At 42.7% G+C, this 23403-nt stretch overlaps 2 protein-coding genes across 2 annotated transcripts; both read left to right on the top strand.

Annotated features, from left to right (window-relative positions):
- The first annotated feature begins 4903 nt into the window (after positions 1–4903).
- LOC131556899 (interleukin-8-like) lies at positions 4904–8095 on the top strand. The gene is made up of 4 exons (XM_058803818.1): positions 4904–5061; positions 5850–5985; positions 6738–6821; positions 7386–8095. Exons 1-4 carry the CDS (start codon positions 5001–5003, stop codon positions 7414–7416), a joined length of 312 nt encoding a protein of 103 aa, XP_058659801.1. The 5' UTR covers positions 4904–5000; the 3' UTR covers positions 7417–8095.
- A 9625-nt stretch (positions 8096–17720) lies between these two features.
- On the top strand, positions 17721–19382 carry LOC131557198 (interleukin-8-like). The gene is made up of 4 exons (XM_058804259.1): positions 17721–17788; positions 17928–18054; positions 18143–18226; positions 18580–19382. Exons 1-4 carry the CDS (start codon positions 17734–17736, stop codon positions 18596–18598), a joined length of 285 nt encoding a protein of 94 aa, XP_058660242.1. The 5' UTR covers positions 17721–17733; the 3' UTR covers positions 18599–19382.
- The last annotated feature ends 4021 nt before the right edge of the window (positions 19383–23403 follow it).

A 23403-nucleotide genomic window follows, 5' to 3' on the forward strand; every position in this document is an offset into this window, starting at 1 on the left:
AGTCACTGTAAGCCTCAGGGTAAAGACTGCGAGCTCAGGGCTTTCAGAAGGGAGCAGCTAAAAATAGAGACACTACATAAAACTCTTGTTACTTCTGTTTGTTGTGCTGCAGTTTTCACTCACAGACAGGAAGATGCAGGCAGAAAGACACACATACACATATATACCAAGAGAAGTTTAGAAGTCATCTTTCCAAAGAAAAAACCCACATTATTTACTTCAATATAACAGAAAATATTAGGTCAATATTTTTCTCTCATGTTAGTTCACAGATTAGTCTGAGTTGGAAGGAACCCAGAAGGATCATCAAGTCCAGCTCTTATGTGAAAGTCCAATATGGGGATTGAACCAGTGACCTTAGCATCATGTTCTATCTGACACCCTAACAGACCACATTTTTTGTTATATAAAAGGATTTTGCAGCTTACATATTTATTCTGTGGTGCTTTTCCAGGGTCACGGTGAATGGTTATATGGCTTAACATTAATGTTGATGTGTCAATTCCCATTGATTTATTGTTAATTTTTTCTACAGTCAAAAAGATGTTTTGTCTTAGTGACTTGCTTCACACTGTTTATGGCTGGCCATATAAATCTGATTTCTGAGGTAGAAAGCGCTGAAGTGCAGATTCTAGCAGCGTTCATCAGACTAGGCACACATGGTGAGAGTGATGGAGGACTCAAAAATGCCATGAGTGCCCTGTGGGGGTCAGTTTTGTTAGCCCCAGGGTGGGCGGTGGGGTTTGAAGTTTGACCCCCAGCAGCCCCCTTGTGGAAGCAGCTTAGGACTCAGATGTGAATCCATGAGCTGACTGAACACCTCCACTGTTCCTTCCTGCAGCTGCACCACCAGGCTTTGGTGAGCAGCAAGGTTTTACCTGTCCATCAGCCTGAGATCCATTGGATCATCAAAGTTACATATTACAGCTTTTACACCAAACAGATCTCAGTAATGAGAGTCAGAGATGAGGGTGTGATGTGTGTTATGGCCACTGACCACCTCTAATTTAATCAAAAGTTCCTGGCACAAACTTCTTCAAGCTCACCATGTGTTTCCTCCTGCCACTTCCCGGTCCTACTTGCATGGTCAGAAAATGCCTCTGGCCAAGCTGATGAGGGGCAGATGCAAGATAAGCAATAAATGCAGCCTTATAGGGCAGGTAAAGCCCAGGTGGTGGTGCCTAACAATTCTCTAGGTGGACTTAGTATCTCTTCTGTTCATAGCACATAGATAAATTTTATTTGTAGTAGGTATATTTGTTAATATTTTCTAGTATTTTATGTTAACACTACAGGTGATACTAATGCATCCTTTTCTTGTATTACTTTACACCTTATATTAATATTTTCAATGCATTTTCATGTTGAGTTAGAGCAAATTAAGCGTTTCATGGAATGCACAACAATTTTTTAAGTGGAAGTTACAATACAGAATTGAATCTTTTCAAGCACAGCTGAAACACATATCAAAAATGAATATGCAGTAACATACTACTGTTTTTATAAATACATACATTAAAAGGCAAATCAACCTAAAAGCTGTGCTGCTACTTTGTGATTCCAGAGCTATTCAGGAAAGTCCAGCACTTGCTGTGATCTGACTAAGGCTACATAACCATCTATATTTAAACATTGAAGTTTGAAAAAACTCCACAAGCTGTCCTAAACCTTTCTCCTTTCCTTGCTATCACTTCCCCCATAGCAATTCTGATGTCTAGCAGATATTTTGCTTTTTGGGTGTCTGTTCCCTAACCATTGCCTCATTGCAGACTTCCACAAGTGTTTGCACAACACTGGGCACAGCTTCTGAGCAGCGGAAGCGATTGTTTCCCAGCTCCTGTATTTGTCCCTTCAACCCTCTGCAGCTCAAGTAGAATGGCAGCTGAATGCCAAGGCCCTTGAGGACAAAGGAGGTAGTTTCAGAGGCCAGAGTGAGATTTTCCCTGGGTACAAGTGTAGCTGGAACAGAGGACACACAGGAGGCAGGAGTTGACAGACCAGCTGAAACCTCATTGCAGCAAAAGCTTGGCTCCTGGGCCTCTGGGTCTGTTTGCACAACTTCTCAAGGGAGAGGATGGAATTTGCCTAAAACAAGACAGACTCTTAACTTTCTCAGGGCAAATTTATCAGCTCAGGAGCTGGAGCATTCCTCTGGACCTGGAGCAACTCAAACAGTTATGGACTGAAGCTCAGCCTCAGTACACCAGAATCCCCCTTAGTGTGTCCCTTGTGCAGGGGCATCCTTTGCTACATGCAAAGACTAACGGGTCCCAGTCAAGATCCTAAAGATGCCCTTTTGACTTTTGTGCTTATTAGATAAGCTGATGAGTCACAACAAACCACTAGTTTCCATCCTGCAACATGGGGAACACAAGCTATATCCTGCCTTAGTACATAGGCACGGGAGGTATTTGCTTCCTTTTCAGCAGTCTTTCAGTAGTCAGACTGTTGTGTAAGCGCTGTTTTGTTCCCTGCCAGCGTGGTTTTTCAGGGTTTAGCCTGGAAGGAAGGTTTCTGCTCACGGCAGTATCAGCTCACTCAGTGACGCCATCCTTCCAAAGGAGCAGCAATTCCATTTGCACAAGTCATCTCTGATGGCTGGCAGGGAAATGAGCTGCCACAATCCCATAATGGATTTGCAGTTGCCATGACAAAAGCCTGGATGAGATCCTGGGCACAGTGCTGAAGGGATGTAGGGAGAGCTTGGGCAAAACATGGCACTCCCAGAAACACAGCCTAGGAGTGCCTGGCCTTTGGGCTCGATCTCATGCCTCAACGTTTTCATACCTCAGATTGTCTCTCTTACTCCCCCTTCACACAGTCCCAGTGAAACTGCAACTTTGGTGAAAAAGTGCAGGGATTTATATTCCATTACAAACATCTTGCTCTTTTAGACAGACACTCACTCTTAGTTCAGGGCAGGGCTTATCATAGGTGGAGCAGGCTCTTGGCTTCAGTTCTGCCCTGGGGATTTCTGCAGATCCGTTACTGCCACATGCAGGAAATAGCTGAGCCTGGTGGTCATGAGCACAAGCACTCACTGATTTCACTTGGGGATTTGAAGGGGAATTCTCTTTCATTTCCTCAGATATTGATAACATTTCAGCACACATCAAAATTATATAATAAGGCTGCAAGTAGTAACTAAGAAAAGTGTGATCTCAAATCAAATGTTAATTTAACCTCTGTGTGTATGCATACATATGTGGAGACGCAGAGAGAACTCAAAGAAAAAAAAAACAGCAAAACCTTCCAAGTAAACTGGTTAAAACTCCAACATCTACAATCTGGCACCAGTGAAACCACACAACATATACATCATAACAACATCAGCAATAAAATACAACCCTAAGTTCCTAGCAAAACGCTCTCCTGATTCACATCTTCAGAGAAGTAAATGTATTTTTCATTGAAGTTGTCTAAGAGACACAGCTAAGGAGCAGCACTATCAGGAGTCAGTATCTTTTGTCAACTTAATAGTCAGTAAGAGTTAGGAGAGACAAAGATGCTGGATCTTTTTCTGGCATAGCCCATGCAGTGATCGGAAACAAATTAATTTTTTATTACAAAGTTCCTCTTATCAAGTTAATGATAAGTGGTACTGGAAACTACAATAAATTATGGGCAAACAAACATTCTTACTGTAAATAAACTGCAATGCTTTACATGCTAAAGACGATTGAGTTTTTATGACGGCCCCGGATCTGGGGAGAAGTGCCTCATTCAATCCACAGATCCCAAAACCACAAAGCTTTGAGTCTTAAGACTACAAGCAGCAAAAGTCATCATGTCAAAAGGACGGTGTTTTTACTGCACGGAAACAGAAGGCTTTCTCCCAATCACACACATTCCAACTGGGTTTGAAAATACAGATCTTAATACAAGTAAAAGCTCAGCATTTGACCCCATCCTCCCTTGGAATTGTCTCCCTTGCAAACTATTATCCCCAGCCACAGCAAAGAGAAGCTCAGCATTCATACAACAAGGATCCCCAACAGAAAACTCTGTACAGTGTCATAGCTCTCATTCTTGTGTCCCTTTACTAGGACCTAGGGTTGCTGTCACTGAAAAGATTTCAGAAAATACTTATTAAATATGTCTGGAATTATGGAGGAAACAAAATCAGCTGTGTTCAGCAGGTCATGCTGTTTAGCTTGCATATAAAACTTCCTCTGTTTATCATCCATTAACACATGTAACAGGAAAAGTAGAGGCATGATTTTCAAATCCATTCAGAATTGAGCATCTGCTTCCAGCAGAAAGCTTTGAATACTGCAGCATTTATTAGACACAAAGAATTAGTGATAAATTTACTTTGAACCATGCCCCTTGAACAGAGGAAGAAAATAACTAAAATATTTTATGTCAAAATAGTGTTGAGGTAAAATCATGACTCAGTAAAGAGCTTCTCAGTAATTTCAGCACTGCCTGAATTCCACTCTGGTGGCTTGTATCAGGTAAGCAGAAGCTGTCACCATAAGTGGGAATAAGAAATTCAGTATCTCAAGTATAGACCTGATACATCTACAAAGAACAGTTATAACCCAGAAGAAAATAATAATAAGTGACAATCTATTATTATTATATTATATATTATAATATTATTTTGATAAATGTAACTGAAACCATTCTAAAGTTGCATTATTAAATAAGGATATGCTTTAGAAAAAGCACAAAGTTTACAAGTCTACCAAAATAATTGGAATGTGTGACTATCATAGACATATTTTAATAAATTAATGTATTGTATTAATTGTATTTGCAGAATAATTCCTCGTCATCTAGGAAGAAGTTTCACAATAGTCATGTGACTCATTTTTACTGCATTTGGGAAATTCCTCTAACGCAATCTCTGTGCCAGCAGAGTACAGAGGCTGGGCACAAAACGGTATATAAGCAGGAATCAACAGTCCCCACACACAGCAGGAATCAACAACCCTTTGGGACTCCAGCTCGCAGAACCAGACCTAAACAGGCCAGCAAAAAGCTCCTGTCCAACCATGAACAGCAAACTCGTAGCTGTCCTGGCTCTTTTCCTGATCTCAGCAGCTGTGTCTCAAGGTAAGTAAAGCTTCCCAAAGTTCCCCTGGCTGCAGTTTTGCCGAGGCATCGACTGAGATGCTTGTCCTTGCAGGGTACCTTTCTATTTGTCTCACTAAGTTAGTCTCTTTTGAGAGATTTTCAGCACCTCTCTTCAGTCAGAAATCTACCATGTAGACCTCAGACTGAAGAGTTACTGACATCTTGTGGGAAATAATATTAAGGGTGCAACTTGCATTTGCTTTATTTCTGTTTCTATTGAAGTGTATAACCTAGAAACAGGTTCTTCTGTGGCTAGAGACAGATTTTTGTTCTGGAGTGCTTTAATGTTTCTCTCCCTTCCCACACAAATAACAGTTTATCATCTCATATTTGTTGCTTAGTGACCATGCTGCCTCAAGCAAGTAATACATAGTTGGAAAGGGAGAGCAAACGATTTGAACATAGAACATGGGAAAACCTCCAAGTAATGACCAAATCTAGGGCTCTGTCTTCTGCAGAGTGGCCAAGATTTTTTATCCAGATATTAAAACAATGCAATTAACCATACTGTGCAGTCAGTATGGTTAGTAACTGCAAAATATGTGGGTTCATTCTTAAAAGATTAATTAATTTAGTTTCCAATGTAGTTGGGCATCAGTTCCCCTGGAACCCAAGTAACCCTCCCCATAAGATGAGGATTTAGGCAGCTTGGACAAATGCAGTGTTTTAACTGAGAATGTTGTTACAATAGAGCAGCTGTGCTTTACGTCTGATACGTGGACCATAGGAGCACCTGCCAAACCCCAATGTGCCTTTTGTGCTCACAGGGAGGACCCTGGCAAGGATGGGAACCGAGCTGCGGTGCCAGTGCATAGCCACTCATTCCGGGTTAATTCCCCCAAAGTCCATTCAGGATGTGAAGCTGACACAGAGCGGCCCCCACTGCAAGAACGTTGAAGTCATGTAAGTAGCTCTGCAAGAGGTTCCCTCCCCTTCCCCTGCACTGCTGCCACTGCTGCTGGGCTTTCAGGCTTCACAGGCACCACAGTCAGCATGCTGACCTCATGCAGCCAGACTTGGCTTTTATTTTGGGAGGGATAGTTTTAAGTGAAACACCCTGTTTTTCACCATCACTATGACCTTACATATTGCTGAACTGACCTTTGTTCAGCTGTCAGGGACATATGAAATATTTCTAGTAGTAGAATGTGAATTCCATGGACTTGTCAGCTCTTAGTATACAAGGTAATGATGTAGTTTGAATCCTGCATTTATTAGGCAGGCAGACTCAAGGAGAAAAACTGAATTCCAGTAAGCAGATTTAGGGAAACAGTGAACCAGCCTAACCTGGTCTGAACAGCGCAAAGGAACTAAAATGTTAAAATTTTTATTCTGCTCAAACAAACCTTTTCACCACTGGAGGTTTCAATAATTGTGTAAGAAAGCTTTAGTAACATAAATACATCTGAAACAGGTATTCATATATAGAGGGAAAGATTTTTGGGAATGCGTGTCTGCTTTGAGAGCAGACACAGAGACTCACAGCTCTGGATGGTTCTGGTCTCTTCAGTTGTATAAAGCAAAACAGCCAAATCTAACCTGGAGTAGCTGGGATTAATTGATACTATCTGATCTAAAAATGCAAGATTACATTCTGTGAGTAAAATAAATCCATATAGTAATTTCCTGACTTTTCTTTATTCCCTGTTTTGCAGAGCTACTCTGAAAAATGGCAAAGAGGTGTGCTTGGAGCCCACTGCTCCCTGGGTGCAGCTGATTGTAAAGGCAATTATGGCCAGGTAAGTCCCATTACCTTTCTGTCTGGGCAGCTGAGTGGCAAACCTCCCAGAAAACGCCAGTTTGTAGGATTCTATGGTGATACTTCCCATTCTTTCTTAACCAGATTTAAAGAACAGAGAAGCTTCCTGCTTAACTATAGAATCAGTCTTAGTTTTTCTGGCTGTGCTTCAGGGTCCTTGCTCAAGCTGATATGTCAGTACTAAACCTCTGACTACCAGCAACTCTGTCTGCAGGGAAGCACAGAAGTGTTTTTCTCCCTTTGAAAAAATAAGGCTTAAAAAAAGTCATCTTCCCCTTACTTAGTTGCTATTTTTAAGCTAGTGAGGTTCTTGCTGTCAGGAACTCCAGAAGCTTGTGCTGCAGAGCTTTCCCAGGTGTACACCAGGCATGCACACAGTGGGATTTCAGTAGTTGCTTTCGAAACATCAACTTTATTCTCCCTGTGCTTCAAGATAGCACAAAGAATGGGAAAGAGACTCCGCACCCTAAACTGTTTGTGCTATGCTAAGCAGTGGTAACTTGAACCTTCTTTTAAATTATCCTCTTCTCTCACCTCTTAACAGGGCTCAAAAAAATTCTGACTCTCCTCTCTAAGAAACGCCAGCACAGAAAAAATCTGGGAACTGCTTCTGCTCGTTAGTCAAGAGAAATATTTGGGAAGAGCGTCATTGAAGCAGTGTACAATCTTCCACATGCTGCACCCGTGTTATGATGTCAATGCTGGATGGTTTTATTTATTTATCTATTTATTTAACTCTGTGTATTTAAGGAAGTCTCACTTTGGTCAGTGTTGTCCATGGGACATGCTGCCCTGACACTGAAGGAAAAGTGGTTTGCTGAAGGACATGGAGAACCCTCGGCAGCCACTTGAGCCAAACATATGCAGTGAGGTGCAATGCACCTGCAGCACAGCTTACTCACACTAAGCCTGATCATTTTGCTATTTCACCAGCAAACTGATGAATCCTCCTGCTCCCCTGGAGCGCACCAGTATGTTGTGTCAACAACAGCTTCCTGAACCACAGTCAGCCTGTGGCCAGACTGTGAACTGTAATGTCTCACTTGAAAAACCTAACATACAGAATGTGTAACGCTCTATTTGGTATTTATGGATTGTGATTTCCGTGGTATTTATAAATGTATTTATTGAGCAGTTTCTATATAAGAAAGAGAAGTTATAATTTATTTAATTTTTACTGGATTTTTCATTCCTGCTATCTGTTTGTGGAGAAATATTCACAATCTCATTACTCTGTACTTGATTATATGTCTAATTAGCTACTCCATCAGCTAATGGAAAAAACTGTATTTTACATACCTAGAGTTTGATTATGAGAGTGTAATTATTCCCAAAAATGTACTATTAAAAGTTTTAAATAAAAAAAAAAAAATTGTTTTCTGCTTGATCTTTTAAATCTTCATTTGCTTTATTTGAAAATTCTACTTTATTTTTGCCAGCCTGATTTCTGAAACTTAAATGAAAATTTTTAAGTCCATGGTGCCATAACTTTCCCTGTTATGGAAGCCTAGCACTCCTGACTACACTAACACAGACTCTTAAGGTGGGCTAAGTAGCTCACTCTCCTCTCTTCAGGCTGTTCCCAATCCATGGGGACTAGTGGGCTCTAGGGCAAGGCCCCTTCTTTAATTCCCTTGCAGATAAAAGTTTTACTCCCAGATGCCTAAACACCACTAAGTGTCCACTTCAACCTCACACTTGTAACTACTACAACAAAAGGCCCCTATCTGACCATCAAAACAGGGATTTGCCACCTTTACTTTGGGTATACAAAGAGCAAGCACTTGTCCTGGTGTAACAACTGCTTCCTGTTCTGGTCCCTGATATGCAGTGTGCTGAGCACGTGACTCTTCCCTCTCTTAAAAACTTCCCAGAAGGAAACAGGGAATAAGAGAGAAAGGGCATAAGTTTAAAGACTATTGTTTATAACTAGAGTATAACTGGTTTTTTTGAGGGATGTACACTCTTATCTCACTTTTATCTATAATCTAGATAGTAGTAAAACAGCAGAGAGATTTTTGCTGGGTAACTTTGTGATCATAAAATAAGACAGCTGTCTCTGGCTTGTTTTTTCTTGAAGACCCTTCTCAGTAAGCTTGATGCCATTCCTCTCCTTCACCATTGTTATTTTGGCATCAGCCAGAAGAGTTCTGCCACTTTAAACAATGTGTCCTGTGGCCCTCCAGCTATCAGGCCATGCCGAAGCCACGGGGGAGAAGTGCACACTTTGGAGACATGCAGAGCCTTCAGTCAGTGTCTGTCTGGGTACATGTGCATGTGTAACACAGCAGGCAGCTGGCCAGCAGGTGATTAAGGGTCAGATGTTTGCACCACAGGGAATGGATGGACCATTTCCCTGCAGCTAACTACATGCTCTTGTCCATCTCCTCCTTTTCCCAATCCCATGAAAGTTTCTGCTCCCCTCGGTCACTTCATTTAGCATTTAACTGTCTTTCTACAAGACTGTCAGAAGACCATTCCACTTTCCAGCTGCTGTGTGCATTCATCACCTCCCTTTCATTTCAGTGCCTTCCATGTTATGAAATGCAGCAGAGGTGTTTACATATCCTTTCTGTCCTCTGCTATTCTCTTGGCCCCTTTACTTCACCTTCCCTTCAAACCACTTTTATTTTCTTCTTGCACCAACAGGTTAATTTGGGGGGTAAGAGAAGTGGCAACTATCAACTGACCAAGCCATGACCTCCTGTCATTTCTCTTTCCTCAAACTCCCCTTCCAATGCCTGGTTGCTGGAGGTCTGCTCTTGTATGAAGAAGTGCAATTTGTCCCCTTAAGTGTCTATGATTGCTGTCCTTGCAATAATGGAAGTATATTTCTCTCAAATGTATAAACACTGCAGACTATAGAGGAAGTCATGAGAAGAAATACTGGAAAGTCCCTGAAAAATACTCCTAACTCTTCCTTAGAAGTACAGAGAATGCAAACATGAGTTTCTCGGCCCCAATGTCTCTGTCTGTGCTGAATATTGGCTAACATAAACATAATGTTGGCTAACATAAACATCCTGGTTTTGTGTTAGGTGACAAATGTGCTTAACTTGCTTTTGGTTATGGACTGCTTCCCATTCTAAAATGATTGTTTTTCTTATGCTCTTATCACTTAACAAGGGAAAAACCCATTTTTCCAGGAAAATTATGCATAGGATGGACTTAAATTGCAGATTTGTTTCAGGAATTTATTCTTGTTTATGACAAGATATCATGAGCAACTCTACAGGAAATGGATCCTTTGGAAATTACACAAACTGCCATGGAAACTTTGGGATCAGCAAATAGGCATTTTGTTTCTGAGTGCACAGGTGAAACAAGAATTTTGCCACCTATAAAAATAAGCCTGAGATCTCTGCTGTTGGAAAATGTCATGAAAAATGACTTTTATATTACCTGCAGTTAAATTACTTTTAGTAACAATCATTGGTGTCAGTCAGTGCAAAGACTACTTCACAATCCCTGTGGAATTCTGGAGAGGGAGATTCTGTGGAAGAATCAGGAAGGTTATAGGTATAACCAGGCTCACTGATACTGTTTCCTGTGCCCTTTCATGAAACAGGCAGCAGTGTGACGTCTCTACAAGCTTCTGTGGGCAGATTTCAACATAGCTATGCTGAATAACTTTTCATCACTAACAAATGTCATTTATTTTAACAAGCATCAACCTCTGATACACCCAATTATCTTATTCCATGGAATTTCAAATTCATGAGGTACGTGATCAACACTTTTTTGAAAGAAAAGGGTTGCACTAGGTTTCCCAGAACCCATCTCCACTGACTCAGCCAAGAACTCTAGCAGAAAAGTGAAGCTAAGACTGCACCACCCAAAGTGCACATTGGCAACTCCAGTATCAGTCTGTCCATTTCTCCTATTCCTTACTAGAGGACAGGTGAACTTGGGAAAATTTTAATATTTTTTATCTTTTGCAGAAAACTTTTTGATACATAGACACCTTATAAAAATCTGTGGAAATAAGTTCTTAGGCAAGTGGCTTGAGAACATATTCGAATCAACTTACCTGCAAAAGAGCCTTCAGTTTTCGAGAAGGAGAGTTAAGCAGCTTTTCTGACTCAGCTAAATACAAAAATAATTTTTAAGCATGAAGTAACATTCTTGCTGCACTCCTAAGATTCAAAATTTCTAGCTTTTTCCTTGAAATAATTTTCCAGAATGATGAAAGTTTCATAGCTCATAAGAGAAGCAAATTAATAAGTCCACTCTCTTAGCCTGATTGTTTTATTAAAGACATATATAATGTTTGCACTGAGATAAGGAGACTTCTAAAATACTGACAATTCTTTTCCTCTTCTGTTTTCAAGGTCACACTTTTTACAAGTTTGCAATCAGACAGGAGAATCAGAATTCAGCTGTTGTGCTAAAGCCAAAATGTTAATAAAATTGCAAAAGCTTAAGGCACCATTTCTGTGTGAAGTGTGTCAAAGCATCAGCGGCAGATTTTATGAAGAGTGAGACAGGACATGTGAATGAGAGCATGGACCACATGGGCTTCTTTTTTACTTGACGCAGAACTTCTTGAAGGAATGAGAATGTGTGCAAAAAGTACAGGAGAAGCAAGATATACTAAGCCCAGAAAAGGACCAATGAGCTGAACTTGGAACACCCCCCGCATTTTCTTGCTATTACTGAAAAGTAAGAGTTTGTCCATGCAGGTGTCAGACCTTTGTGTGAAAGGAACTTAGTAACTCAATACAAACAGTGAAGAGCAAATGACTTGTCAAAAATCCTGACTCTGAAAGCTTTGTGTTTGACTTATCAATAACCAATGAAGGAATGCACAGCCACCCAGCTCGTTCATTGCTGAGCCAGACATTGCCAGTAATAAAGCAAATAAATCTAGATTTGCTGACTTACTGCACCCCTGTAGTCAAAAATTCCATCAGTTCCTCATTTTTTTCTGCTTTCTTCTCTGTTTGGTGCTTGCCTCTGAGAGCAAAGCCCATGATCCTGCAAAGGAGAAGCAATTGACGTAAGCACTGCTCACCCTGAGCACAATCTCAATGAGAAGAGCCAAAGAAAACAGGCTCTGCTGTAGCTGGTTCGTGTTCAACACTGCAGCTTCACCCACTCCTTGTTACCACCAAGCAAAACCCAAGAGGTTTTTGCATACACCAGTCTCACCAAGGTCAGCAGGAGACTCAGCTGAGGAAGGAACATGGGAAAGAGCTGTCAATCCACCTGCACACACCTGACCTGTTGGCGAGCCAAATGCTGCAGTCATTTGCATGTTGAAAAGTTCTCACAATACTATTCCTGCTTAGAGGAAAGGATGAGGGAGAGCATGCAAGGTCTTCTGATACTAAAATAACCATTAAAAAAAGAAGAAAATGCATGAAAAGTACCTTGTGCGGTTTGTTTCAAATGGTGTGTACCAGGAATACAAGCCAGAGCATCCAGATGGAAAGGCTGCTGGTGGAACAGTGCTCCCTTAGAAAAATGAAGATTTGAACAAACCAAAAAAACCTCATTAGAAGGCAATGATTTTGTCAAATTCAAGCTTGTTTTCAAGAGCTAAGGGCAAAGTTCATCTAAATTAAACTAATCTTAGCTCACATCAAAATAATATTTGAAGCTAAGCGAAATTAGCATTTTCAGTCAATGTCTTGATCAATTTCATTTTATGGGGACTTTCACTGTCTAGAAGAAAACCAAAGGTAAAGATGCTGCATTTCAATGAAATCAAATGTTGCTTTTTTTCAGTAGCCAGTTTTTCATGGAATGCTCCTAGCTTGCTTATTCTCTTGCCACCTCAGTTTACTCCTGACAGCAGCACTCACTAGCAATTTTAATTTCTTACTTCTTAAGAAAGAAAAAATGCTTTCCTCATGTTTGTTGCCACAGCTTTTAGCACAATGTCTTGGCATAGTCCTGTACCCTGCATGTACTGAAGCAATTCGGAATCACACTATCTGGAAATTTTAAAAAAGGAAGGGAAAAAAGAAAGAAAGACAAGATAATGGGGAAGAAAACCATTGACAGTAAACTCAGTGGTGATCACATTTACCAAGAATGTTACCTGTGTGTTTCCTCCAAACATCTCCTTCTCTAAACACCTCCCTATAACAAGCTGAAAGGATGCATGTCCCTCTTGCTGCTTTGTAGGCCATTTTGGATAATTCAGTAACAATTAAGCAAATTCATTGGTATTATTTTTCCTTCCTTCCAACAAATAGCAGCCATTTTTTGTTGCCAGGAACAATCTAATTCATTTTACTACAGAGTCCAAGTACTCTGGAGACTAAACCTGCACATGGCACCCAAAGGGCTGTAAGGAAGCATTCCCTGAGATGGCAGCTTCAGTGTCACCTAGGGTGCAAGTCAAGTATGACTTCTTCATTTTTCCTTCATTGCAACACAAGCATCGAAAGTAACAGACAGGACTGAAGTCTGAGGGTCATGAGAGAAGACTTCAAATATTTTGTGATTATTCCAAAGAGTGTTCCCATTTTCTTGTGGTCAGATGTCTCGTGTCACTGTTTTCCCAAGTGATGCCATCACTTTAACCAAAAGACCACAACTATTCAAAGCACACTCCCAAAAATTACTCAGCTCCACTGAGTCCAAAAACTGAAATTGCCTCAAGCCATGTTGGGGGGAATGTTGATTCTGGGACCATGGATTGGGGTTTTTTGGGTTGAATAGCTCATTTTTTAAGCGACTCATACTTTCTTTACTTGCAACTCTCTGCAGATGGAGCAAATTTTATTGTATTTATTTCCAAACAGATAATTTCTAAGTTGACTGAAATCTTTGTTATGAAGTTCACACAGATCCAAGGACAAAAGCCTGCAGGCAATTCGTAGGATGAAGAGCGTTTTCTGCTCCAGGTAAGGCCAAGAGGAGCTCTTTCTGTCTTTCAGAAGCTGTGATGACCTCAAAGGCTTATCAACTGAACAACTCTGTGGGGATGGAAGGAGTCACACAGTTGTAATCTTTGTCCAGGATCATGCCTGCCACTAAAAAGCCAGGAGATTTTTCCCCCTCAGCAGAGGTAAGATCAAATTGCCTAAAGAGTTGGATCCCAAACTCAAAATAAAGCCCCTCTTGTCTCCTTATATGTTAGGTGTAAAATACCAGAACCAGCGAATCCACCACCAGTCACTCACTTTTTGGGAATTGTTGTGTGTCCAGGAGTCCCACTTAGTAAGGTGACAGTGAAACCACAGTCTCTGCAGTCCCATCAATGATCTCAGAAAAGGTCAGCTGGCACCTGAAACTGAAAAACAGAAATGATGGCCAAACACATGGATTTCAGAGCCAACAGGTTCTGTTTGCCAAGGTAATGCCTGAGTAATACAAACACATTCCTTTCAGCTAGCAACAGTGTGTGTGTGTGTGTATGTTCACGCTCTGATTCCCAGCAGTGGGCACAGGTGAAAAATCTCTAACTCTGGTGAAGGGAAAAAAACCCCTGAGGGCTCCTGAATGTTAAATATAGGTGAAGATGCAGGAAGGCAGGCAGGAAGATACTGAGCATCATTTGCTATAGATAATTTTTTCAAATGTGAATTTTCACATCTCAAAAGGTATTACAGAAAGGAGCACACAAAAACATGTGATGTGGGCCCCAATGCAGCTGGCAAAATGGAGCTGGGGTTATCCATGACACAAGGTGAACACCAGGACACTTCTATCTCTTACATCTTCTGGTATTATTTTCAAGGGCCTATGGACTGGAAACATTTCAAAACTTGAGAAAAACACAGGGAAATTGAAGGAAATAAAACATCTGATAGATATAAAACTTACCTTGCACAAAACTGTAGCTTGAAATTTGGTTTCTGCCTCCAGCAAATATGTTTGTACTTCATGACAGAGCTGGATTCACAGGAGGAGTTATAGGTGCTAGGGTGCAGCACCTCATATAGACAGGGAATACTATGAAACATACTGCTATAGGTAAAAAAGGTAACATAATGAAGATGAGAGGATATCAGCAGTCCATACCCTCTGACTTCAGTCTGTACTAGGTAGCAGTGACTCGACATTTTACAGATCAGAACATTTTGTTATTCCTAATAAAAACCTTGGAGGAAATAAGACTGCTCCTTCAGAGATTGGCCATGTTAAATGGTTTCTAGGCCATGATCAAAGTTGACCTTAGTCTTATATCTGGGACACCTCCTCCAAGGTAATTCTCGTGCACTTAGGAGAAGTTCTCACTTGTTGAAGTGAGACATCTCTTGTTTAATTGTCTTGTAGCTCTCCTGGGCCTCCTGCCAGTGAATGGCTCCCACTACAGGTGCCAATCCAAATAAATACCTGCTGTGGAAAGGCACACAGCCAAAGTCTGAAACAAAGGAGTCAAATCATTTCCTGCATGTAATGAATTAAGGACTGGATAATGTGAAGGCAATTGAGCCATAAGGTTTATTGTCTTTATGTACCTATTCAGGGCTTGCCTGAGCTGGGAGTGCTTTCTGTGTCCCAGTAACCCCAAGACCCAGGATAAGAACACTGAGAGATTTCACAGAATCACAGAATCCTGGCGTATCTTCACACAGCAGCTTCTGCTAAAGAGCTGGGTGAGTTGAACGGGAACTTCAGTGAGGCAAATACAAACCTTGTGGTGAGCTCTGTCCCAGCTACACTGACACCACAACTTAAAATAACTAATTTAAACTTAATCCAAAATTACCTTCAAGGTCTCTTTCCAATTCAAGCCATTTCATGACTCTATTTGTTCCACCTGCACTCAGTGCATGGCAAACATCTATAATGAAAGAGGGCAGCAGGCAGGGAAAAACTCAGCTTTCTGAAGTGATGCTGTCTGTTCCCTATCTTTTCTGTACTTGCTAAAGGCATTTTGTCAAAGGTGGTGAAGGGAAACAGGGCAAAGGTTACAATTGAAGAGAATTACTCTGCAGCTCAGCTTTGTTGCTGCTGTCATCTAGACTGAAGAGATCTTACTCACATTTCCCCACAGAAGGGAGCTAGAAGCAATCTGAAGTCTGCAGGTACAAAGCCTTGCTCAGGCAGATGGTCTTGCATGTTGAAATAGCTCCAGAGACACCCATTTCCCTTGTTCCAGGCCTGTTTGTGCAAGCCCTGAGTCAGAGGACCAGGCTCTGTACCATCTGCTGCACCACAGCATGTCCATGACTTGACTGCTGCTCTCAGGGAGAGCTGGCCGCAGAGTTTCACACATTGCTGCCCTGTGTCTAAAAACAGCTTCACACTCCAGACCCCAGGAGACATCTGGAATTTCCTCAGCAGTAACCACTGTGGAATGAGGCTGATGGGTCAGTTCTTGTTAGCAGTCATGCAAGCATAAAGCCAAGTGCTGTCACGTAAGCTGTCCTTACTCGTGTACTGTCCAAGAGCAGTGTGTAATCTGACTGCGCACGAGTGACAATGAGGGATCTGGATCTGCCAAGGATAATTGCAATGACCCGGAGCAGATTGTGCACCTTCCTACGTGCTTGTTGCCTCAGTTTGCTGCAGCTGGGCAAATCCTTCTTGCTGCAAAGAACATGGCACTTCCTTGGGACAACCATATGGGGAACTCCCAGTCCAAGGCTTGTGTGGCTGTAACCTGGAGGGAATGATGATTCCACCTCCATCATCTCAAGGGATCTCAGTGAAGGTTTCTAATTAGTGGCTGCCCCTAAGCTGACCATGTAGCTTCCTTTTAAGACCAAGCTAAAAGCCAGATGCTCCCAAGGATGTCGTTACCAAACTGCATCTGGATAGGGGTCCAAACTAGTCATTAGATATTTCCTGATAACATGGGTCAATCACCATTTGCTTGTGACATAAAATCTTCCTGCAGGGCTGATCTCCTGAGGGACTAAGCCAGTAGCTGTATGAAACAGCTGAGCTGTAGATCATGGAGCCCAGGAATGAGAGTCTTTGTGTCCCATCAGCTTGCTATCTCCTTAATCCCTTTTCAGGACTGCTTTATACACTGTATCTTATCTGGTTTGGGTCCTGACTTGGTTTTGTTCTCAGACAGTTCATCTAATCTAAGGCATTCAGGCAAATGGGGCAAGACACACGGCTGCCTGATCCTGGAACAAATTGATTTGCTGAACCCCACTCATGCTCACAAAAGTCTGTGCAAGAAAATAGATTTGCTAAAAAAAAAAATCATCCAAAACCAAACCAACCCAAAACCAAGACAAATAAAGTGCAATATTCTATTTTGTACTAAAACTTATTACAAAAGAAAGTGTGCTTACCATAACTGATCTAAACCTGTGTGTAAATAAAATGTAGAAAACCTGTATCTCGTTTTCATTAAAAGCTCATAGGAAACTATCATTTTGCTTCTTTATAACTGAACTCAGCAAAATGCCTTGACAGGAATGAAGATAGTGACCTCTGTATGTGAAGGAGTGGAACAGAAGGCTGTCAGTAGTAGAGTGTATATATGGAAATCCGAGGAAAAAAGGGTTTTCAAAAACTAGGTGAATGAAGGGGTGCTCAGGAGAACAATGCCCACTGAGTAAGAGTGCGTGGTTGCACATGGTTCGGCAGCAAGGCAACCTCCAGAACCCAAATTCCCCTTTGGCGCAGCACCCTGCACCCTGCAAGCTAACGGAGAGCCCCCACAAAAAGCCGCCGCTCCTTTCGGAGAATGGGGTCCCAGCAGACGCTGGGCGGTTCTCGGGACGGTGCAGTGCCACACTTCCCTCGCTCCCGGACCTAAAGCAGCCGCTGTGCCGGGAACGGCCGCTCTTCTCTCTCCGCCCTGCTCCTTTAGCTGCACACACCCACCGGTGGAAAGGGGCCAACGGGGCACTGCCCTCTGGCTACACTCCGGGAAATTCCCCGGCAGCTCCCGGCCGGGAATAAAAGCACGGGAGTGAAAGGGGGCCGCCTCGCCGGCTCCTGCACCCTCTCCGCCGCCAGCACCAGCCATGAACCCGCACCTCTCTCTCCTCCTCCTCCTGGCCGCCGCCGCTCTGTGCCAGGGTAAGCGACCGAGCCGCGGTTACCCATCCGTCCGCGGCCGGGCCTCGGCAGGGGTGCGCGGGGGGCCGGGCCCGTCCGGGGGCCGGGGGTTTCGGGGGACCCCGGAGCCGAGGCTCAGAAGGCTCCTCTCGCCTGCCAGGTGCGCCGCTGGCCGGGGAGCTGCGCTGCCGCTGCGTGCGGACCGTGTCCGAGATGATCCCGCCGCGGCGCCTGGCCCGCCTGGAGTTCCTCGCCGAGGGGCCGCACTGCGCAGTGCCCGAGGTCATGTAAGTGCCCGGCCCCGACCCCGACCCCGACCCCGGCCCCGGCCCCGGCCCCGGCCCCGGCCTCACCCCCTCCCTGTCTCGCCCGCAGAGCCACGACGAAGCAGGGACTGACGATCTGTCTGGACCCCGTTGCTCCCTGGGTCAAGCTCCTGGTCACCAGGATCCTCCGTAGGTACGTGCCGGGCCAGCTGTCACCAGAGCTTGGGACCAAACTTACCTTCTTAAACACAAGAATAACGAGCCACATTCTGTTATTGATTCCTGTAAGGAAATCTGGTTAGTTACTCCAAAAATATGTCCAGAAAGTGGCTTCTGTGCTGGGGAAGAGACAACCCAGCAGGCTGTCAGGGAGAGTATCCACAACAAATGCCTGATTAATTGCAAATCTAGCCACAGTGCGTTCCATCATCACCATCAGGCATCTTTTCCACACATCCTATGGGATTTATTATCTGGTGTATGCAAAAAAAAACTTATGGAAAAACTTCCTGGCGGGTTTTACAATTTGAATTCTGCCTATTGCAGTTCAGCCAACAAGCTGTGAGTGAGGAAAGGAACACCTCGGAATGAAGTTACCTGTTTGCCACAAGATCCCAGGAAACAGATGCTGTGAGGACACAATAGCTCAACTCTCTAGTTTTGATGGATTTGTAGATCAGATGTTCTATGTTTCATTCCCTCTCCTCATAGTTGTTATTGCCTAATCCTCTGTATGGTTTTATTGACTGAGACAAAATGATTGAATCCATTTGATAAGACAGTGGAAGCTTTGCTGGACACCTCTCAGCAGCCTTCTCAGAACTTGCTCCACCTTTGTGCAAACTCCTTCTTACCAAATTCTGTTTGCCAATAAATTCCTATAAAATATTAATATCTGAAAAGAAGATGAATGCATCATGAAGATGATTTTGTAAACGTCTGCAGAGAGTGTGACAGGAGAGGTTTGAATGGATTGTGCTGATATCCTTGCATCAGGAATAACAAGAGTGCTGGCTGGCACTTAACATTGCAGTGCCTGTCCAGGATTACATGGGAATAAAACCTGGTTCAGGCAAGAATGTTTTGCTGAATCTCTTTTTCCTACTCCAACTCTCCAGCCTCTAATACAGAATGCCTTGGACCTTTTTGCACAATGTGCTGTCTAATGAAATCACAAATTTTGCCCCTGAAGTCTTTTTCCCCTATTCAATACTTAGAAGGATTTAATAATTTCTATGAAATTGTGGGGGTTTGTGCCATGACTGGTTTGGGTTTTAACCAGATAATGTTGAGGTTGGTTAGCTGGTTTGTTTTTAAATGAGTTTACATTACAATATTTGGTATTTATTTACAAGATCTAAAGGAACAGTAAATGTTCTGGAGAGACTTAGACATTTTATGTCTACTTGTATGACACAGTGTCATGACTCATAAAGAATAACTAATATTCATTATTCTGCTTTGGAAAATTGTATGTAAAGAGGTGGATTTCTCATGATAATGTAGTGAAATATATAATGCAATAAAAATGTTTTCCTGTTGAAAAACATCCCGGGTTTTTGTGAATTCCATGTTAACTGGAGCTGTGTACCTGTGTCAGTTGGGCCAGTGGGATGCAGGGAAGCAGCAACCTCTGTGTACCCTGGGATTCCTGGACACACCTGCAGACCAGCTCTCTCTGAAGTGTCAGGGGCACTTTGTGCCAAGCAAACGTGTTTCTATATTCAGAGGCACATTACTTGAACCCTCTGATGTGAAGCTGATCTGAACTGCTGGTATGAAGAGACATTAACCCCAGGATGGATGGATGGAACCCAGGCACACCCCTGCAATCTGCAGGAATTTCCATTCTTGCTATTCTCCAGCCCACCTTGAAGTGGGCTGTGTTTAAAGTTAAACGCATTTTGCTGGGTGGGAAGGAGTTAACAGTGTTTGCTATGGTAGGAAACAGTAAAAGTTTGCAACAGTAAATTTGTTTCCAGAAGAGAAATGGTTCGGGTCCCAGCTGTAACAAGGATCTCTGGCTCTTCTGAAAGCCAAGAATCCCCTTGTCTGGATTCCTCAGTGCACATTTCCAGGACAAACAATCTCTTCTGTCACTAGGTACATGGTACTTGTTTAGTGACAAATCTAGTGAAATGAAATGAAATGAAATGAAATGAAATGAAATCCACATGAAATCCACATGAAATCCACATGAAATTCGACAAAACCTTATCTGAAAGCACACCCACATCGTGGCCTTGCTGACATGGGGCAGTCATGAGTGTTCTCCTGTGACACCTGAGGAAAGCTGGCTCATCCCCAGAACACGGGACAGACAAATGAAGGTAATGGAAATCTGTCTCCTTTACACACCTATGAGTGGAGAGCATGAAATGTTCTTCTGTTTCCTTGTGAATTTCCTTGCACATTTTTTTCCTTGCAAAAATAAAAAGGTGATTTTTTTCCCCTGCCATTTAAAGGTGACCTGAGACTGTTGCTCCCTCTTCAGAACCTTGAGAAAGTCCTGCCTGCCCTGGCCACCTCTCAGCAAACTCCAGTGTGTCTGCACACATGATGGCTTTCCCCCAGGGAATGGTGTCTGTCTGAAATGACCACATTGCCCTGTTACACCATGTCTGTCTCAGGAACAGCCCGGACAGCTTCACTTTACCAGAGCAGCAGACATTTGACAAAATCCCAGGGCAGATTTTTCACCTTCCCTGCCTAGTACACACCAAAGACCGTGACTAAAATACTAACAATAACCAGATTCTTTCAAAAACTGAAAAGTATAATTTACCAGCAGCAATAGATGCCTATTTAATATGCTCTTTTTGAAAGCCATGGCTCAGTAAAAACTTCTATACTTCTTCCCTTGTGCTCTGTGTCATATGTTTTTCTTCAGATGCAAGTTAATCAACTAAAACAGCAATGGAAGTATCTTGTGCAACTCTGGAATGTACTTTCAGCAGGAAAGTACATTGCCCAAGAAAAAATGCTAGTAAAACAGGACACATCAAAAGCCTCCCAGGTTTTTAAAGTCCTCATGAGGTCCGAGAATTGTTATCATCCGTTCTTTGAAATTGTCAAGATGGTAAGCATGAATAAAGTTAATCTTCACAGCACCCTAAGGCATTCACATAAGTGCCTGTAGATAAGTCAAATGTACAAAGTCACAGTAAGCCTATCATTGCAACTTAAAACTATGTTTTACACTTGAAATTGTTTGGGTTTTTGTTTTGTTTTTGTTTTGGTTGGCTGGTTTGGGTTTTTTGGTTGTTTGTATGTTTTTCGTCCTGGAATTGAAAAGAGAGTTTGGTTTCCATGTAAATTTCCAGCTTTGAGTAAATAGCATATTTTGTACTAACTGGTAATGAGCTTGATGAACTGAAAACACTTATAAAATATTTGAAGGAATGACTAGAAAATTACTTAGTTCTCAATAGCTGCAGACCATAGAGTCAAATGCTTTCTTGGAGAAAATAAACATGCTTACTCTGCAAGGGTAAAATTATGAAAATCAAAAATTATGATTGTCACCATCTGAATAACATGTCAGTCGTTTGTAAAGACCTCTCTAGGAAGGCAGGAAAAGTCCTTGAAAAGTATATTCCATTTAACATCAAAAATAGAGGAACACTTCTGCAAAAACCCAGCCAAACACCTTGTTCCGTGGACCTGAGCTCACTATTCTCTTCCATACAAAAACAGCACACTCAGAAGCTATCACCCTCCAAGACAGCAACAATTATTATAGAGCTTGGGGGTTTTCACCACTACTATTTGATTAAAGCGGCTGAACACATTTCAAATGAAGGCGCTACACTTAAAGGGTTTCAACAGAAATAAAAAGCAGATTCTTCTGCCCTCTGCAGAAACGGCTTGTCACGAAAAGGAAATAGCAGACAGGTTTTCTCAAAGCTCCCCTACGGACTGCGGAGATTTACCTTAAGGATGAGCTTCTCCCGCCCTCAGCTCCGCCCACCCCTCAGCCCCGCCCGTCCCTCAGCATCTCCCGTCCCTCAGCCGCCACCTGGATCTCTCGGTCTGTCCCCAAGCGACGTCGCTTCCACCTGTGGGGTCCGGCCGACATGGCTGCGGCCTCCTCAGGGCTCCTCATCCCGCTCCACGCTGCTGCTCCCGGCCTGGGCGCCGCTGAGGGGCTGGCGAACCTTCCTTCGCCTTCCTCCCGGCGCCCCGGGCCAGCTGCAGCGCCAGCAGCGCCCCTCGCAGCGCCGCCAGGTACGCGGCGCCCACCGGGGAGGTTTCCTGCTCGCTCCTTCCTCCTCACCCTCCTCGTCCCCCTCACGCTGAGGCGGAAAGCCCGCGGCGGGCAAAAAGGGCGGGAAACGCCTGAGGGGACGGCGAGGAGCATTTGATCAGCGTTTGGTGAGGGGACCGAACGTGGCACAAATGTCCTGGTTTTACTTTCAGAAGACGCAAAAGTTCAACCAGGGAAAGGTAGAGACTTTCAAATTTCAGGCACAAACTTTGTGCTGTTAAAAAAAACCCCAAAACCAAAACCGAAAAAACCAACCAGATTCAAAGAGTCGGTAGCTCTGCAGGTGTGGGACATTAATGCTACAGCGTGTCTAATTCCCACGAAGAATATGGTAATATTGCGAAGGTATAGAAGGGAATACCAACAATATGTGCATAACTCTTTGGAGTTTATGCAACTTTCAAGAGGCTTTGGAAAAATACACTTTCAATAAGGAAAATGCCACGATCTTAGAGAGGCTTATATAGGTGACATCAGCAATGCAACACGTTTGCTGAACTTTTAATATGAAAAGCACATTGAAAATTGTGACCTGACATAAATTTTCTGGGGCTTTTTTTAGTTATGTGACTGACATGGAGAGAAGTTAGTTTCTGGGATTGTCTACAAATGAGTGTTATCCCAAATCTTTAAATCATCTGGTGAGTGATCTATCAGAACCAAAGTCAGTTGAAGAATGGTTTGGCAAGTGACAAGAGGACAGACATAACAGGTATGGGGATTGCTGTGAACTTCGGTGTGGGTTTGATTTGTTTTAAATTCACAAAGACATCTTTTGTTGACTTCAGTAGCAGCGCTAATTTCATCTGCATACCCAAGTAAAAAAAAAAAATAAAGTGCTGGGTTTGTTTTGATGATTTGTTATCAGAGAAAAAGAACTTTAATGTGTGATTTTCTTCCCCCTCCCCCCCTTTAATAGAATAAGCTTTAAGGTGAGATCCTCATGAAGATCCCCTTACCACACAGAATTTGTAATGCATGCTTAGACTACACACTAGAATTCTTGGCAACATCTGTAATTCTTAATCATTCTTATAGAATAACCCAAAAGACAAGTTAAACCAAGTTATGTCAATCCAGCTTAAGAGAAGCTGAAAATCCCT

This window comes from Ammospiza caudacuta, chromosome 4, assembly GCF_027887145.1.
Source record: "Ammospiza caudacuta isolate bAmmCau1 chromosome 4, bAmmCau1.pri, whole genome shotgun sequence".
In the NCBI taxonomy this organism is placed as follows: Eukaryota; Metazoa; Chordata; class Aves; order Passeriformes; family Passerellidae; genus Ammospiza; species Ammospiza caudacuta.

Excerpts from the sequence above, each read along its gene's own strand:
- LOC131556899 (XM_058803818.1), top strand. The coding sequence starts at position 5,001 with ATGAACAGCAAACTCGTAGCTGTCCTGGCTCTTTTCCTGATCTCAGCA. Across the intron at positions 5,062-5,849 it reads CTCAGCAGCTGTGTCTCAAG|GGAGGACCCTGGCAAGGATG; the intron begins GTAAGTAAAGCT and ends TTGTGCTCACAG. Across the intron at positions 5,986-6,737 it reads TGCAAGAACGTTGAAGTCAT|AGCTACTCTGAAAAATGGCA; the intron begins GTAAGTAGCTCT and ends CCTGTTTTGCAG.
- LOC131557198 (XM_058804259.1), top strand. The coding sequence starts at position 17,734 with ATGAACCCGCACCTCTCTCTCCTCCTCCTCCTGGCCGCCGCCGCTCTG. Across the intron at positions 17,789-17,927 it reads CGCCGCCGCTCTGTGCCAGG|GTGCGCCGCTGGCCGGGGAG; the intron begins GTAAGCGACCGA and ends CTCGCCTGCCAG. Across the intron at positions 18,055-18,142 it reads TGCGCAGTGCCCGAGGTCAT|AGCCACGACGAAGCAGGGAC; the intron begins GTAAGTGCCCGG and ends TCTCGCCCGCAG.